Raw genomic sequence first — 19,729 nt, forward strand, 5'->3', positions numbered from 1 at the left:
AAATATAATCTTCTATTTTAAGATAAATAATAATGTAGTATTTGCTTATAGTAATATACTTTTATTAATATTTATTAACTGCACTAACTTATTTTTATACATTGCTGTTTTCTTTTCAACAACCTTTGGTACATTGTATTAACTTTTTATTTTTGGTAAACCGTTAGTCCTTCGAATCTTAGCCAATTATGTCCCATAATATGTACGCCCATTTTTCAGATCTTATCTTGAAATACTCTATTTCACTCTTTTCTTTTTCATTTATTGGATGGTCAAAACTATGAATTTAGAGTAAAAAATTGTATAATTAAAAATAAGATGACCACATGTAAAAAAAAAACTAAAATCACGATATCAAGTAATCTAGTGATTAGAAAATTTACCTTAACGGTCCGTTTGGTTGAGTGAAAAGAAAGAGGGAGGAGAGAAAATTACAGAAACTAATGAATGAACTTGGACTAAAGATGAATAAGTGGAGTGTCCGAGATTTAAACCTCGGCTCCTACGTATATAATGTAATGTTTCTACCAACCGAACTAAATTCTTTGAGACATTAAAATTGCAATTTTATTGACACAAGAAACTAAAATTATATCAGTGAGGATGATTTAATTATTAAAATTTTTGTAATATACTTCATTCGTAACATTTTATAAGCAAAAATATACTTTCTAGGTTCATTGTACATTTAATGTATTTAATCCATAATATAAACCAGATACATTAAATATACAATGAACTTAAAAAATGCATTTTTACTTATAAAATATTACGAAAAGAGTACAATATTAATCACTCAACCGAAAATCTTCTACTTATTCAATTTCTGTTAAGAAGTCCCACATCGGTTGCGAGATGGCCTGAATAAGTGTTTATATACTAGATGCAATCCTCACCTTACAAGCCAGTTTTGTAAGGATGAGTTAGGCCCAATACTCATTTCTAAAAAATTCTAACCATTTAAACATAAAAAAGTACGATTTTTGACTTAAATAAATATAAAAAAGATAAAAATGTATTTAGCTTAAATTTTTATTAGATACACTTTGACTTTTACATACTCCCTCTAATTTTAATTATAAGAAAATATTCAATTTTTAAATAGTTTGATGTATCTAGACTATAATATAGACCAGATACATCAAACTTTCAATGTATCTAAAAAATGAACCTTCTCTTATAATTATGACCGGAGGAACTATATTTAAGAGTAGGGTCATGCTAACTAGTGTCTCTGAGACATTAGTTAAGAAACTATAAAAGATAAATTTTACATTGAAAACAACATTGTTCATATTTCAAACATGTTGATTGCACAAGTTCCAAGATTATTATTCTACTTTTGGTATCCGAGCACTATTTAACATTTTTCTTAACATTTAACAATTAGTCAAAAATTAAATAGAAGAAAAAAAGGAAAAAGAGAGAATTCAATGCTTGTCATATATTTTTCAATTAATTGATTCATCCATCCACGTTATTATTATAGTACAAACAAAACTGGTTGGGTCGGTTACATAGACTGTTTGTGTCTTTTAAGAAACCGTAGTATTCTCTTCTTCCTACCTTAGCTCACCTACCTTGAGAATTCTCTCTCAAACATTGTTCAAAATTCATCCACTGTGTGTCTGTGTGTATGTTACATTCACACACTATTGCATCCATCTATCTATAGTGGAGATTGATTTGCTTGATTTTGATGGCTTTTGATCTTGTAATTAATAAGGGTACATTCATCTGGGCCAGTTCTTCCAATTCCAAACCTCAATTGGGTTCTCATTCTGGGTTCATTGGAAATTTGAGATATGAGCTTGTTCATAATCACAAATGTAGTTCTTTGAGTGTTTTAGCTCAGAGAGCTACAATTCATGTTCAAGATGACAACCCCTTGGTTCACAATGACAATAAAGGCTTCCATAAGGACATTAACATGCTTCCTAGTGAGTTACATTCCTTCCCTTAACATCAAAATTTCATTTTTATGTTTCAACTACCATTCAGACCATTATTGTTTTGCTGAATTGCTGTTCTGTTCTGTGCTGTGTTGTTGAATGTTGATCATTGATATATCACCTGTGAGTTATATGATTATAATTATGATGTTAATATAATCCGAATTGGCATTTGTGGAAAATAATTTTGTGTAGAGTTTTCCAATTAGATGAAATATGAAATGAAAATGTGTTTATAAATGAGAGACATTACTCAACTTACATGCATAAGGATGAGTTAGACCCTATTTAAAAACCATCATAGCCTATCCAAGATCCATTGGATTATCCATTGTCGGTCCACTTGGGTCACACTCAAAATGCTTAGTCTTGGGCATGAGCGGTCCGTTAAGAGTTCTACATTGGATGATATATGGTCTGAACTGTATTTATTAGTAGATTTTTTTTTTTATCTTACAAGTCGATTTTGTAAGGATGATTTAAGCCTAATATAAAAATCTAATAAATTTTGTGGTTGAAGCTGACATGATGTAATTGCAGAGCCTTTGACATCAATCGATGTTTCTTCTTCTGAAAGTGATGGATCAAAGGTGCGCGTGGCTTATCAGGTATCATGCGCAATAGGTTCTATTTACTATTCATCTGAAATATCAATGCCATTATTTCCTTTGCTAACTAGTCAATTTATCGATTTAGGGACTTCCGGGAGCATATAGTGAGGATGCAGCTTTGAAAGCATATCCACAATGTGAGACTGTGCCATGTGATGAGTTTGAAGCTGCATTTAAGGTTCCATTATTCAACTTATGATATCTTCTCGTTCCTTGTCTCCCCACTTGATGCTTTAATTTCCGAATTATGACTGCTGAATTGATAAATATTTGTATTCTTCTTGTAGGCAGTTGAATTGTGGTTGGTGGATAAAGCGGTTTTACCTATTGAAAATTCTGTGGGTGGAAGCATCCACCGCAATTATGATTTACTTCTTCGACATAGATTGCACATTGTTGGGGAGGTGCAGTTGCATGTTAACCATTGTCTCTTAGGATTACCCGGCGTGACAAAAGAGGAGCTGAAAAGTGTTGTGAGTCATCCTCAGGTATATCATATATTCCGTATAATTCTTTTCTATTTCCTCCATTTTGGTAAAGAGTGGATGAAGATGATACATTATGTTTCTTATTCAAACACACTCAATAGATATGCTTTATAATTGTAGTGACTTCACTTTAGTACAATTTATCGGATAGCATGAACCGTCTTTACTGTCAGTCATGTAGTGATTATTTCTCAAAGGAATCTACTGGCTTATCTAAACATACCAATTTTCAGGTCTTAACCCAGTTTATAATTGCATATATTCATGAGACTGCAAACTGTATCACTAGAATAAGCTTATCTGTTGACAACAAAATACCGATCCTTAAATATTCAGAAATTTTAAAATGTTGTTGTAATATTTTTACATGCAGGCTCTTGCACAATGTGAGATGGTACTTAATGAGTTAGGTGTTGACAAAATTGGTGAACAGGATACTGCTGTTGCTGCTAAGGTACATTATGAATCTTCTTTTTGCCTGAAAGTATGTATTGACTAGGTTGTAGAGTGACATGTCTTAATTATTGGAATCTTGTGGACAGGCAGTGGCCATAAACCGTGTAAGACACACCGGAGCTATTGCAAGTTCCCGAGCTGCACAAATATATGGCTTGAACATTCTTGCAGAAAGAATTCAGGTAATACTTGTGTTTTCATTTTTTCACAACATGGTTTTTAATGCATGCAATAGGAGTTGATGCCTCTTTCAAATTATTGCTTTCCTTTCTGAGTTTGGATTGGACAATGTTTATTATATATTTTCGCAGTATATGAGCCAATCTTTAAAAATATGCCCTGATTTTTGTGTCCATTAGGAATACAAAATTTTTTCCATCATTAGAGAACATGTTCTGTTATAGGAAAAACTCTCCCTCGGAGAATATGTTCTGTTATAGTAAAAAAAAGGTAGAAAATTAAACATACTTGTGTTTGCTGGTTTAAGTCAAGATTAAACTGGAGCTGTTCATTGATATCCTCGTAGGATGATGACGATAACGTTACTCGTTTCTTGGTCCTTGCAAGGGAGCCTATAATTCCAGGAACTGACCGGCCCTATAAGGTATACGAGTTGTATTTAAATATACTTTTACTTTTTGAATTTGCTGATGAGTTCATGATTTTTCTTCAGACTAGCATTGTTTTCAGTATAGAAGAAGGTCCAGGTGTCCTATTTAAAGCTCTGTCAGTGTTTTCTATGAGGAATATTAATTTGTTAAAGGTGAGTTGATTAATTGATGTCTGTCTAGATTTTGAAATTAAAACATGCATTCATTGCTCTTTTTTTACCATTTTTAATTCAGATAGAGAGTCGCCCACTGAAGCAGCGCCCATTAAGGGTTGTTGATGATTCAAATGAAGGAAGTGCCAAGTGAGTAACTTCGTTCCCTATTTGAGATTTTCCATAGTTGAGTTTGGTGTGTAAATTTATTAGTTTAAACACATTTAAGTATGACAAGTGTTTTCATACTATATCCATAAAACTGGTTCTGATCATTGGTTTAGACCAGTTTTTCATGATTCTTGCCGATTTTGAGATTACCTTATTTTTTGGTTTAAAATGACTTGATACCTGACTGATTTCCAGTTCAACTGATTGATCAGATTTTCAAAGCTTTTGTTGTGGTTTTCATTTATTGTTAATGATGCTGATATTTTGCATGGAAGTTAATTGTAAAGTTAAACTATGATTTGGAAATTTGTGGTGGCAGGTATTTTGACTACCTCTTCTACATCGATTTTGAAGCTTCAATGGCAGAACCTCGTGCACAAAATGCTTTAGGACAGTTGCAGGTCTGTCCATTATCAACTCATTTTAATATTGTTTTCCCCTATTTTTTTTATGGCAACGTTAGCTGTTAGCAGAGAAAGTGGAAGGATTCGTATGCGTAATAGGTTGATGCAGGATTTTGTGCTATATAGCAAAGAAGGGAGTAGAGAGTCAGAGTCCAATCATTGCCTTCTTTGTTATATAGCACAAAATCCTTCATCAATCTGTTACACGTACGAATCCTTCCACTAGCTGTTCGTTCCTAATTATTAGGATCAGTTGCCATCTGTCCTTGAGGCTTAACAGTTTTTGACTCATTATGATCACCCTTTCTATCACACGTTACATCCTATCCGTGTTATTTTTATTAAAGTTGCTATATTTCTTTAGTGACTTCAATCATATGTTTTACTTTCAGATCAGAAGTTATCTCAAATTGTTAGTAACACCTTCTGTTTTGGTATTTACATTTCAGGAATTTGCAAGATTTCTTCGAGTTCTTGGTTGTTATCCTATGGATACAGTTGTATAGAAGTTCTTTAAAGTAGGTAAGAGCGAACAGCAGTAGATGCTGTTTGTTTTACTGACAGCATGAGCGGCTAGGCTACTACCAGAGTCAAAGGGAGAAAAGCATTGCTCAATGCACCTGTTTCTAAATTATTTTGATCTCCTAAGGAGTTTCGTCGTAGTTTACCCTAGTGTGAATGCTGGTGCATGCATCCTCATTTTGCTATTTATATTATGTTATTATATATTATCATTCATTTGCGCATAGGATATAGAGCCATTAAAGATCAACGTTCGTTACCTTTAATTGCAGACTCCTTCTGTGAAAAAATAAAGACAAAATCTTGGGACATTTTTTCTAGAACCTATATCTTTATTTTAGAATTTTAGATTGTAGACCCCTTTATCTAAAACCAGTAACCGGATATTTATAATTCCAGTTACTTCATTTATAACATGTTGTAAGAACTTAGTATCCTTCTCTGAACCATTAACAGTATATATGGCTAACCTATTACAGGAAACCAGATTCACACAATTAACAGTATACATGGTTATCCTACAAAATCTACCATACACCTATGGAGCAATATCCCACAGCAGCATTAACAATTTACTCGAATGTTTACAACCAACAATTCAGGAGACAGAATAAGAACTTAGGATCATGAATGGTTTCAAAGTCCTCTTGGATCTTTGAAAATGTTCCGGTTTCAGAGTAGGTGCTTTGAGTTCCACTACCAAGTTGATGTGCATGAGCCTGCGGATTTGTCAGCTCAATTCCCTGCACTGGTGTAAATGCAAGACTTGAGGTTAAACCAGATGTAGCACCACTGCTACCGTAGTTCTTATGCTTAAATTTCTTAGCAACTTTTGCACCAAGTTTACTTTGACCAGCTGACACATGAAGCTTGCCACTACCAGCCTGACCAAGCATTCCATAACCCTCACCCAGAGCATCCCCTAAAGAGCTCTCTTCAGGAACTCCAAACTGCATCCTATTTGCTAACTTCCTTATGTCCGTTATTGCATACCTCTCCTTCATCTTCCTAAGCCTTCGACCACCTCTCTTCTTTTTGGATTCAGAATGAGGCACTGGAAGTGGTTCCGATTGCTTAGCTGGAGGGGGCTCTTGCCACTTCTCAATTTTTTTGTGGATCTCATCCTTGAGAGATCGTCCAGTTTTCCCAGATGGATCCCCACGTATTGAGTCTACTCATGCCACAAGTGTAGACTTTGCAGCCAGGAGTCGGCATGCTCGCATTCGCATTCTAAGAGGAGTAGTCCGAAATATTTCTGTTTGCTCAATGTAACCGACATGAAATTGCGATGTTGTGGTGGAGAACCTCGCAAGATTGTTTTTCTTGGCTCCCATAAGCTGAACATTACAAGCAGGCATCTTTGCAAGAGCTGATAAGCCACCAGCTGTTCCCATGAGTTTAGCTGCGACAGCACTGCCAACTATAGCAGCAACATTGGGGGCAATGTAACCCATTCTACTCTCTACAAAATCAAGAATCTTTTTCTTCGCTGAATCAAGAGCAAGAGCTCGGTCACAAGCCTCAATTGTCTTATTAAGGACTTCTTCCGGAAGTGGCTTGCCAGTCTTAGTCAACGCTGTAACCGAGACAAGCATGAGGGTGTACAAGCCCTTCTAAATCAACAAGAGTTAGATCCACATTTCATTTCCTATCTTCTTAACAACACGTGCATAATCGATCGGGTGATGTACTAGTGATTCAACGTATGGAAATTTCAAGCGATACTTGTCACGGATAAAATTGTGAATAATGACAATTTCATTCTCAATGTCAACTGACAATGCATTGCATTCCACAGTTAATTGGTATTCAGGATCATCTTCTAAATCTACTCCCTGAATTGAAACATCTGAACCCTTTTGAAGAGCTTCTTCCACTTTCTGTATAACATCAATATATCTTTGAGTTTTCTGCAACTTGGAAACACTGTCCAAGTCATCATAATTAAGGTTCTCTAAATCAGCTAGCTCACCATCAACATCTTCATCCATATATGCGGCATCCCCACCTTATGCACTGGAATTTTAGCGAGAAAAGTATCAGCAAGAGTAGCCATGTGTATGAAAGGTTGGAATCAATATATGAGAATTTGACGCAGTATGGAAGCGGGGAAGGATCAACAAGCGCTAATCCTATAACAATAACACATATTTGCAAGCGACAAACCTATCAGATACAACTCTGGAATCCATCGGAAAGAGTAAATAATTTGGAATGCACCAAATATTGAATGAAAAGATGTGTCTCAAGGCTACAATAGTTTAACTTAGATAGTAGGGAAAAATAACAAATCTAGCTAAATAAAAATAACAAAGATAAAATCAAGGTAATCAAAACCTTAATTACTTCTACCAACATATGAAGTTTTTTAGGACCTACCTTATATTTTCATTTCAAAATAAAAAAGTTTTCGTGTTTTTTAATGACTAATTTAGAACTTTACACAAATAGGTTTGTGTTTTTTTTATAAGTTTTTACAATAGATTGAGAAGAAAAAGAATATAGGGGAAGAAAATATTTTTAAATAGTTTATTTGCTCTAAAAATTGTACTACTTAGTACATTGAACTTGTCCATAATATGTAATTAGGCCATTAAACAAAACAATTAGTCACGAAATTTAGGGATTCAATAACAAATATTTAAAATTTTAAAGATTGAATTATAAATTATTTAAAAAATTGGGAGGAACCAACTTATGAATATTTAAAAAAAATGTAACAAAAAAAAATTATGAATATTTAAAAGTTCAAAGATGTAGTTAAAAATCTCTAGTTGAGAGATCTAATTGCAAATTATTGACAAGATTCCATTGCAAAGTTTTTAGTTAAGGAATCCTAAACAACTTTCTTTTATGATAGTTAAAAGCACAGACTTCATTAGATTGTACTTCAAATAGATATCATTCCTTTTTTAAATGGATATCATCCTTTTTTTAATAGATACGGAGATACCACAATCTTAGCAGATTGTGGAAAACAAATGGGTAGTGGTTCTAATAGCCAATCAAATTCATTTGCAACTGAATTTCTCTAGTTGCTGTATGTAGCATTTTCCTAAAAAAAAACTAAAAACCATAAGCAATCGTTCAATGTACACTTAACTCATTATATTTTTTTTGTTTGTTTTCACCATCAGTTTAAGTTTTGACATCAAGTGGTTTCAGTCCCCTTCTGATCACAGTTGTGAGAAATCGAACTGTGATCCTTCCTACCAAATTCAGCGTCAATCACACTTAACTCATTTTAGGAGAAGGGTTAGACTTGAAGTTTAATTACGACTTGACCTTGAAATTGAAATGAAAAATAAGGCCGGCCCAATGGGGATGTTTTTTGCTTTAGATTTCTCAACAAAAAAATCAACCCAAAAAAAAAAAAGATTTCTCAATTATTTTCATGGTCTAAGACCTCAAATAAAATTTAAATGCAAAAATATTTTATACATAAGTTCCAAAACAATTGAAATAACATAAAACTCTCTTGATTAAAAGAAAAGACTTAATACTTACTCAATAGGTTCAAAACTCAACATGCAAAAATGTCTTTCCGGTACATGTTAAAAAGTAGGTTTTTTTTTTTTTTTTTGAAGGAATGTTAAAAGTAGGTTTAAAACTTAAGAGAAATGACAATCTATTAAAGTTTATACTAGTGATCTAATAAAGTAATAATACATGATAGGATACTGTCTTTATTGTCCTTCAAATTGTAAAAAAGCCAATATTCTCATAATTTAATTAATATGTTTTAAGCAAAAATATCTAACAACTTTATCGAGAACTAATTTTAACTTGTTAATCTCTTTAGTGAATCTTCTCAATCATATTTTGTCAATCCACAAGATTCGAATTCGAGATCTTACTTAAAAAAAAAATCAAATTTAGTTCCATTAGGACTAATATAACATTATAATACTCAATCTGAGTTTGATGAACATGTGTTTTATTTTTTGCTCACAAAGTATATATATATGGGTGATAAAACAGTAATTACGTGTTAGAAGAGTCTCTTTATATAACAAATCCATGCATTGATAACTCGTAATCTGATGCCAAATTGCCAACAATGTTAATTAAATGACAAATACCTTTGGCCCTCTATGAAAGTGCCACACAACCATACAAAAGCTAAACAATAACAAACTTAAGATCTCTTAATTAGTGGGACATGCATGCAATGCATCTATCTAACTCACATTGTTAACCAAAGTATCGACCCCCCACTATTATATATGATATAAGGTTCATATTATTTAAAAATAAATAAGCATGAAATTAAAGATGCCGCACCTAGTTTGCTTAACAAGATGGAAATACTCAAAGCATAGGTGAGTTGTCAAGTCCTATAATGAAAAAGGAAAAGATAAAAAAAATTTAGAAAAAGAAAAAGCAATGTAACATTGAAAGTTCATCTAACATGGTTAGATATATATCTCCCTATATAGCAATAATTCATTTCATTACTCTTTCTGTCCCTTTTAATTCCTCCCTCAAGCTTCTCCAATCTTCTCCATCCAACTCCAATTCAATTGTTGAAGGTACTACTACTACTACTACTACTATTCATGTATCTAATTAGCATTTTTATTCAATTTATTTTTCAATACATAAATTTGAAATAAATGTTTATAGATTTGGAATTAAAGTTCTCTAAATTTTTATGAGTTGCAACTTATATGATGAATATTCATTGGCACATGTCCAACGAATTCAAATTCTCTAGGAATTAAAAAAAAATGTAGATTTTATTTTATAATTAAAAAACCAAAATTTGAATTTGGACTAAGCTGAATTCCTGATACTAATAGGATATCATTCGAATTCAAGTCCAATTGATATATGTATCGTATATTGAGCCTCTTTTTTTTTGTCTCGTAATAATATATGATAAACTAAGCTTGAAATAGTTTACTACTCCCTCCCTCTGGTCTCGTATATAAGGAAATATTTTTTATTTTGTATTATTTTATTGTGGTTTAGGCCCAAGGAAACATGGCAACCGAGGCACCAAGTTGGGCTGATCAATGGGGTGCTGGTGGTTTTGGTGCAATGGAAGATGATAGCACTAGATCTCAAAATGATACGAGCAAGAACAAGAATTCAGGTGCTAAGGGTGGTTTGAGCAAAGCCAAAGCAACTGCATCAAATTGTGTCAAGTGGTTAAAAAGTTTGTGCAAGAGAAAGACTATGCCATCCAAGCAACTGGGTTAATTAATCATATATTCTGTATTCATTTTTAAATTAAGCACTATATAATTTAGCAATATCAGTTAGTTTTGTATTTTTCTTTCAGTTTTGTTGAATTAAAGGTGTTTTTCTTTTGGTGCTGCGTTTTTCAATAACAATTTTATTTTGAATGAATTTATTTTCTAATTTATTTTAATTAAAAATATATTCAAACAATGAAAATTAATTTTATATATTTTTGGAGGCAAAAACTTCAAATACCACCTCAATATTTCAAGAATTAATTTTATATTTCTAAAATAAACTTCTTTCATAAAATTAATATAAACATTTTATTAATAAGAAAATCAATCTAAACATTGTTATAAAAAAGAAGTCAATTCACCAATATTACTGGTTAATTAAACTGAATTTGGGCTTAAATTTCTCAAAATCTCTAGCTCAAGTCTTTGGATGAAAAAATTAGTTATCAATACAATTAATAGATATTTCGTACCAATAGCATGATTACTAAGAAAGAAAACAATTTAAACTTGCAATTAAATTGAATTAATAATTGAATTTAGTGTAAAGATGTAGTATCAAAATTTCTAGCTATTTGTGGTTGCTCACTTGCTCTTAGCTAAATGTTGATGATTTTTTTTACTCCCTTCATCTAACTAGTTCGACTTGGTGTGGGGAACGAGAGTGGTTTATATGTTGAGCAACATACCTGTGAAGATACTAACTCATATATCTATTATTTTAAGATTTTGGATGGATGTGGCGCCCAAGCTCACTTTTATAGTTGTCTTAGTCTAATGTATGCGTTCTAATGTTTAATGGCATCCCTAAGAGTTCCATCATAAAAAGTTCATTGATTTTCTTTCATTACATTTATCTTTATTCCTTCATCATGGCTGCGCAAACAAACTCATAACATAGGGTCTTAAAAATTTGGGGCCTCCAATTTTGATATAGTTACCTCGTTTATTTGGGAAAAGAAATTGCACTAGCAAAAAAAAAAAATCATCTCCATTCTCTTTTTTTCAGGTGTCCTTGAACAAAAGATTGCTTGGCATTAACACAATCAGAGGCTCAGAGCCTCATTCATATGGCTTCCACAGATTCATCATCATTGTTGTCTTTACGTACTTTTTTGAAGGGAAGATGTTTTAAATACAATAAATGTGTCTACAAAATATATTACTAAAATTTAAAGAGTACATATAAATTGACTTAACAACATAATCTAAAACACCTAACACAATATTGTGGACTAAAATTCAAGGAAAAAAGATTTATACAGAATAATACAAAAAAAATATACTATATAGAGATTAAAAAAGTAATTTAACTCAACCAAAATTTTAAATTCAAGTGGTTAACGAACTCTCCTTAGAACGGATCGTTCGGAAGAACTCGAGTTTAATTTTTGGCCAACTTTACTTATAAATTAACTCTACATGTTGGGTCACGAGGGGACAGCCGACATTAGATTTATGAGTCTTCTCACTTGCAAAATGTTCAACCTTCATTTTTTTAAACAACGTGGTCCTTAATAGGTAAGTACTTAATAGGTAAGAATACCTCTGATCTAATACTAACCCAAAATTGATTTTAGTATTTGTATTTATTAAGCAAGCAAAGAATCCAATAGAAGTTGGGATACTCATACATCTCCTCTCCACTAGATATTTGGTCTCACGGGCCTGAGTCCTAAACCAAAAGAGAGAGCCCAGACAGAGTGTGAGTCAGATTGTACTATTTAGGACCACATTGCTACCTACTCGACACATTGCTACTTCCCATCCATATACATTTCTACTTCACACACACCAAACTTCATTCATTCATATATTTGCCTATATTTATTTCTCTTCACTACCCTCTTCTAATCATAAAAAATATATATATATAACATGGATAACTCTTATTCTACTACTTCAAGAGAAGAGGCTAATTCAAGCTTGAAGAAAAGATTCCTCAAGAGAGCTAAGGAGATGAGGTCCAGGCTCTACATACTAAAGAGGTGTATTATTATGTTACTATGTTGGCACAAGTACGAACAATATTAATATCATATTCATTTACTAGGTACTACACCAAACCAACCCTACTAGTATTATTTTTAAGGTAACATTAATTCTACTTTTTAATTATTTTAGTCACTACTAGTACATTGTCGCGGTATACATATTTGTTAGAACAATAGTAATCGATGAACACACGATATGTTTGTTAACTAAATTCGGTGAAAAATAGTAATCTTTGTATTATGAGTGAAAAATTATAGTTTAAGGTGGAGTATATAACTTATAGTACTAGTATTTAAATATTATGGTTAAGGTTGCATGTTACGCATAAGTCATACTCAAACAATATTGAATGAGCAAGTTGAGGACATTATTGCACCTGTGATTTCTGGGAACCTTGTCTGAAGATTCCTTTTGAATTGAATAATATTTGAAGAGGGTATGTATATGAATGAACATTAAAGAAGACAATAGTAGTACTACTACTCTTGAAAATTTATTAATGGTGAAATATTGATGAGCTAGCTAGGTTGTTCTACTAGCTAGCTATAGTATGAATGAATGACAAATGGGAGATGAAGATGTTTGAAAGATTTTCACGTAATTGTGTAATCAGACATTGTGCAATTGAGATTGTTTGGTAGTGTAAAAGAAGTGAAGAAAAAGACACTGTTTCACATGAAGATAGGGACACATCATGGCTACTAAGTACTGGTCCTTTGGTCAACAAATACTACTTTTTCTGCTTACTTAATTATAATTAATTTGCCAGTTAATTAGTACTATTGCATTCATAAATAACTTCACGAAATTTCATCTTTATTAATTTCTTTGTTGCAGGCAATGTATGTATACTGTACTATTTATACTGCCTTAGTTTTATCATTGTGGGATCTTAGATTGAATAGAAACTCAGTAGATTAAACTTAAACTACAGTTTCTGCTGAGACTGGCTCAAGGGTTAAATTAGTGGCGGAGCTAAAAAATTTATAAAGTCTTCGCAAAATATTAGTTTTAAACAAAAATATCAGTTTTGCACTGAAAAATTTCAGTTTTAAATAAAAAAATTCAATTTTGTCCTAAACTAACCCCTAAAATAAATAAAATATAAAAAACAAAGTCTGGGCAAGTGTCCGGACTGGTCGGCGGTGTATCTGCCACTGGGCTAAACAATTCAAGTAAGAGTTTTATGCCTTAAAATTTTGGACTAAAAATACCCCAAACAAATTCCATTTAGTTACTATATAAACAAATTATTTATAGAAGTTTACTTAGATCAATTGGATGAAATGAAGGTCTCACTATAAAAGTTTATTATTTATCAGCCTCTAGCTAGTGAAAGAAAAAATATATAATTTCATTCAAGTACCCAATCCGCCCTATGCCAAATAACCCTTTAAACTACAAACCCGTAAAAATTGCTTTCCATTTTTTGGACGGATTGGACCTTATTTTTTGACTTTACAGTTTGGATTAGGCGACAACTTTGAGCAGGAACCCACCAAGACCCCGCCATTGTCCACCCCTAACCCCTTTACTATCGCTTAGTCTTTTAGGTACCATAGGGGGGGTAATACTTAGGTAGTACTTGAAGTCATCGTGTAAAACGTGTTAACAAATACACTGCCCCTTGCCATTGAAAAAAAAAAAAACACACTGCCCCTTATTTTGAATTAACATTTTTCTAACTAGTTGTATAATTGATGTTGCAAATTATTATCAGCAACACTGCGAGAATTGTATTACTTACACAATACAATCGATTAATTAGAGAGGAACCAAATACAGTAGGGAGTAATTGGTGTTTGACTCATTTTTTCTTATATTTTGGGATGGAGGGAGTAATTCTTAAAATATACGACGTCATTTGATTATAAGCATGTGTAAAAAAAAATTACACTATCAATATATACATATTAAATCTACGGATTTATCCAATACATGAGCACAAATCCACCATGGATCATCATGATACAATAAGTCATCCCTGGCATATAGCAGAGAACAATAAGAATAAATTTAAGTGTGAGCAAGTATATAAGATGGCTGAAAGAATATTTATAAGCTCCAAATATGACTGTTTAAGATTAGATAATAATAATAATCAAGAAATAGTGAAGAAATTAATAGAGCTGGTTATAGTGGCCAGCAAAATTGCAAGTGCATAACTCACTTTGCATGTAAGTTAAAAATGTGTTCTATTTAACGTTCATGTTCATTTTAGTGGTGACTCAAACGTGAACGGTTTTTTTATAAAAAAAAGGTATGAATGATTTTTTATTTTGATTTCTCTTTATCCATTTTTTTAATATAATAAAAATATAATTTAATTTATATACACTATCAGTGTAAAGTTATTTAACACATACGTCCAATAATATACCAACACATAATAATACAGTAGGTTGTAAATTATTATATAGATTTAAAAAGTGAGCGATTCAAAACTTTTCATTCATTATACCACACAAAATCCCAGAGTCCTCTTGTCTGTGTGGAACCTTTTGTTAGACTGTAGTACATGGGTTCGGGTTGACCCATCAACATAGTTTGTTTTCTTTTAGGAAAAGCGACCCATCAACATAGTGACTCAAGAAAAATTCTCTTCCTCCAACACTCTTTTATCTTTTCAGAAATTACTTTTTTGTCCTTGCGAGAAAAGTTTAGAATATATTTTTTGAACTTTTTTCGCAAGAGAAAAGAGTAATTTCGAGAAGATAAAAGAGTAGAGGAAAAACGTGGGATAGAATCTTTTGTGACTCAATCTGATCCAAACTAATTCTAGATCGGACAAGATTTAAATAAATTGATTAAATTCAAATGTGTTTAGTTCAAATCATATATTTAGACTTTCATACGCTAAAAATTGTGTGGGTCATAACCTACACATAGTTTTAAAAAGTACTTTTTTAGTATTTAATACGCTAAAAAACAAACCATATGTTATAAAAAAAGACGTATGTTTTCACTATGTTTTTAAATTATTTTGGTTTAATTCTAGTTTTAGTCTCTTTGTTTCGGACCGAGCCAAGAGCCCATCCACGTGTTGGACTGGGTCACTCGACCCACAAGATAATAGTGCAGCTGCGCAGACCATACGATGGGCACACCCTAATTATAGGCGATTACCGCTTCATAGGGACACGTGGACCCTCTGATACTCCATCCTACCATCAGACAACACCTGTCACAATCACATGAGGACAGAAGAACATTCTAAGGTCTTTAAAACCTTTTATAAGGCCTGAAAAATGCTACATCAGGCATGCAATATATAACTCTAAATATCTCTCACTTATGACGTTTACTGACTTGACCATTAAAGTGTGTGCATGCACCACCTCATCCTTCCCAATGTTTTCCGAAATATACTTATGAGGGCAAAATTAGAAATATAGGGGGAAGAGAAAAATTCCAATATCTTTTGGTAAGAATCAAGACCGGTCCAATAAATTTAAAGGTCAAAAGTAAAATTTGAAGTGAGACATTTTAAAAAATAACAGGTCGAGATTAGAGACTTCCTATGTAAGTAGTTTTTACGATATTTGTAAATGAGTTAATAGCAAACTTAATTAACGAGTAAAATAGTTGGTACTGTATGATGCATGAAATACTCCTAAATGTCACATTTCGAATGATTGTTTCCCTCACACATACACAACTCCTCACAATGCCACACGGCCGGACTTGTCACATTCTATTTATATGATGACGCCACACAGCCGAACTTGTCACATTCTATTTATATGATGACGCCACACGGCCGAAAACGCTCCTTTTATAAGTTAAATTGTGTCACTCTCTTTAATGAACCGAGCATCATCGGAAATTCGGCTCACTAAAAAACATATATCATTGCAACAATATTCCAACTAAAGGCTCAAAATTGTGATTTGTGAAGGTCACTATTTTGGAAAAAGGTTGTTAGGGCTAATTAGCTAGCTCTTGTTGTCGAAAGGTTAATTAGGAAGCTTTATATGTGAAATTCCGGATAAAAGAAAAAGAGCATAGTTGTTAAACATAGTTACATAATTCTTTGTGTTTGATAATAAAGTAAACCTTTATTCCATCGAAAACGTGTGGAAGCAAATCTTGCCCCTTAGTTATGGGCATTCCTCACGGAATCATATGGTCCCATGCAAGCATGCGCCTATTATTCAATCTACTTATTATGTCACTCAAAGGAAAATCATGTAGAACCCGCTACAAGCATAACTATATATCAAATTGAGTGTTAAAATATGTATATTCAATTCAATTCAATCTACTGTAACAATTTGTCACAATTCCTACATTTAACGGCATATATAAGTGTAGAGAAGAAACAAAGTTAGATCTAGCGGGAGAGATTAGACTCTTAGTGTCTTACAATTTCACCAATCAAAATTTTAATATCAATTCAAAGAGGTATCGACTAATGTCCGAGATATGCAAATATATAGATTACCTCCGATGAAAGTAAGATGTGGAAAATAAAAAAAAGGAAAATGTTAAATAGTGCACTCGGTGCACTAGAGAAAATGCTACTTATAGATAATGAATCAAAATTGGGTCTCGTGGTGCAGTCACCATAATCACATTTGGAATATCGGTGATCATGTTCGATCTTTATTTTTATTTTATTTTGTAATTTAAAATATTGAACTTAAATCTAGATTATTCAATCTCAAATATAATGACATCAATTTCCCAAATGCGTGACGCGTCTACATATAAAGAATGTTTTAAATATTTCATGCGAGCTTTCTTTTATAAGATTTGTTTAAACTGAAAGAGTGAATATTATGTCTCTATGAGTATAGTTCAATTGGTAGTGATATTACATTTTATATGCAAGATCGAGGTTTGAACAGGATCTCCAGCGTATTGACCTCAAGAGATGAATTTCTATTCATTAGGCTATTTGACACAAAAAAAAAAAAAAAAACTCATTTAATTATTGCATATGAATCTCTAGTTTTGAAAGTGGAGACGATATGAATAAATTTCATTTAATTAAACTTAATGGTTAAACTCACACACACTTAAATGTAGAAAAGTGAAAAATCTAGAATTCGAATTCCAACTCTCAAGATATTTTGTATGAGAACCTTACAAAATGAAATTGGCTAATGTATATACTACTAGAAAAAAAACATGACAAAGTTTGCTGCCAGAGTTGGTAACATAATTTTTCCTTTTAAAGAAAAGAATTTGTGTTTGATTTCTATATACTCAAATGTTTTATTGTTTATTCGATGATTAGTCTTATAATAAACTAAATAGACATAATGTGGGAATACCTTACGGCATCTAACTATCTATATATACTCCTCCCGTGATACTATAAAAAAAATGCACGTTTTAGATTGAGAACCTAAAACATGCAATTTTTACTTTATGTGTGATGGAGGGAGTACTAATTATGGTGGATTAGGAGAATAATAAAAAGGAGAATGTTAACATGTGCACCAAGGGCACATGTTAAGAAAACAAAAATAGAAAGTATTAAATGTTGAAGCATTAAATTTTAACTTTTTAAGCATTAAATTTTTGTATCATTAAATGTTAATTTTCTATATTAAGATACCTTAACATGTGCCCTATATGCACATGTTAACAACACCCTAATAAAAAAGGTATGACATGAGACAAACTGAATCAGATCATAACCATATTCACAATTACTTACCAACCAACCACTGACTTACTACTACTTTACAAAAGCCATTTCCTATTTGAATTTCAAGTGTCAGGAACTCATAATAAATATGTTATGGACTCAACTTTCTTTCTCTCTTTGTTCTCATCATAATATTCAAAAATATATCCCTTTCTCCAATTGTCTAAATTTAATGTGTACTCCTATTTTTTGCAGGGTCGTTGGCATATTAAATTAAATGCGTTACCACAATATTTAAGACTCTGCATTTCTCTGTCTCCTTCTTCCTACTCATTAAATTTTAAGATTCTCACACACACCATTTTCCATCATCATATACTTATTTATTTATTTACTTACTCCAACAAAACATATATGCCATCTCCTTCATCACTCTTCTTACACTTTTCATGGTTCTTCTTTCTTAGTACTATATTTTTATTTTTATGTGATGGTTATTGGTAAGCTTTAATTTCTTGTTACATAGTACTATTAGAGGAGTCACATTGTGAATGCTATTGTTTCTTTAGAATGTGAAGGACAGGAACATGAAGCCTTATTCATATTTGAGATGAGATATTGGTGCGGTTCAATCAGAAGGCGGTGCTTTATAATTCAAAAAAGCTCCGTGTTATTTGATTGAGCCGTGCCAATATCACGTGTTAATCGAACAAGGCAATCATAGTTTCTTTCTCCTCTTTAGTAATCTGCAGCACTGCAAAGGGTTTTTTTTTTTTTTTTCTATGTGTTCTATAATTTAATTTAATAATTATATATGAATGTGATCATTGATTGCCATTGATTTTATTCTTAGGCCAATATCTCCTGCAGATTTTATCTTCATCTAGCAAGCAAGCTAGCTATTTTTCTATTTATTTTGTGACATGATGATCAATTTTTTTTTTTTCTCTAGGTGTGGGATCACACAAGAAATGAATTGGTATGGTAGGTAGGAAATTAATTCATTAACTTATTGTACCTTTTATTTTTCCTTTTTGAAGGTGGTAGGGACTTAATTCATTTGAAGGTGGATCAACAGGCAACATATAATGTTTTCTTTGCTTCTATTGAAAGGTTCTTAGCTGAAAAGTCCTATCTTTTTCTTGCTTTTATGTTTAAACTTTGAAGCACTTTCTAGACAAATATATATATGCATTAATTTAGAAATATTTCCAACTAGAAAAGGTGTAGACTGTAATTTCATTCTTCAAAACAGCATACTAATATTGTTGCAAAAAATATGCTACCTTATTGTTTTATTTTATGTTATGTTACCTTAGCTAGCTTTAATGTAATGTTACCAAGATTTTTTATTTAAATATAATATTGAAATTAAACATATATTTAACTCTTGATTTAATATAAAAATCTTATTTGTTTTCTTAAAATTTTAAAGTCAACAATTTCGTCAAAATATAAAAATTCAACTAAAATTAAAATTAGTGCAACTGTTAACATTGTGACAAAAAAACTTAGATGAATTTTAAAATTAAAACAGAAAAGCTTACATTTGAAAATCTAAAAA

At 31.9% G+C, this 19,729-nt stretch overlaps 1 protein-coding gene, 1 long non-coding RNA gene and 1 pseudogene across 2 annotated transcripts; 2 read left to right on the forward strand and 1 right to left on the reverse strand.

Moving 5' to 3' along the window:
• Window positions 1–1,470: 1,470 nt before the first annotated feature.
• On the forward strand, window positions 1,471–5,676 carry LOC123910829 (arogenate dehydratase/prephenate dehydratase 1, chloroplastic). Its single transcript, XM_045962100.1, has 11 exons — window positions 1,471–1,940; window positions 2,493–2,560; window positions 2,649–2,741; window positions 2,851–3,051; window positions 3,425–3,505; window positions 3,594–3,689; window positions 4,034–4,111; window positions 4,181–4,270; window positions 4,353–4,420; window positions 4,761–4,842; window positions 5,295–5,676. The coding sequence occupies exons 1-11, from the start codon at window positions 1,700–1,702 to the stop codon at window positions 5,349–5,351; spliced, it is 1,155 nt and encodes a 384-aa protein (XP_045818056.1). The 5' UTR covers window positions 1,471–1,699; the 3' UTR covers window positions 5,352–5,676.
• Window positions 5,677–5,811: 135 nt separating this feature from the next.
• On the reverse strand, window positions 5,812–7,358 carry LOC123910828 (annotated as a pseudogene).
• Window positions 7,359–9,537: 2,179 nt separating this feature from the next.
• On the forward strand, window positions 9,538–10,690 carry LOC123908795. The gene is made up of 2 exons (XR_006809709.1): window positions 9,538–9,899; window positions 10,342–10,690. It is a non-coding gene; the product is annotated as an uncharacterized LOC123908795 (long non-coding RNA).
• Window positions 10,691–19,729: the final 9,039 nt, after the last annotated feature.

The sequence above is a fragment of the Trifolium pratense genome, linkage group LG2 (assembly GCF_020283565.1).
Source record: "Trifolium pratense cultivar HEN17-A07 linkage group LG2, ARS_RC_1.1, whole genome shotgun sequence".
Classification (NCBI taxonomy): Eukaryota; Viridiplantae; Streptophyta; class Magnoliopsida; order Fabales; family Fabaceae; genus Trifolium; species Trifolium pratense.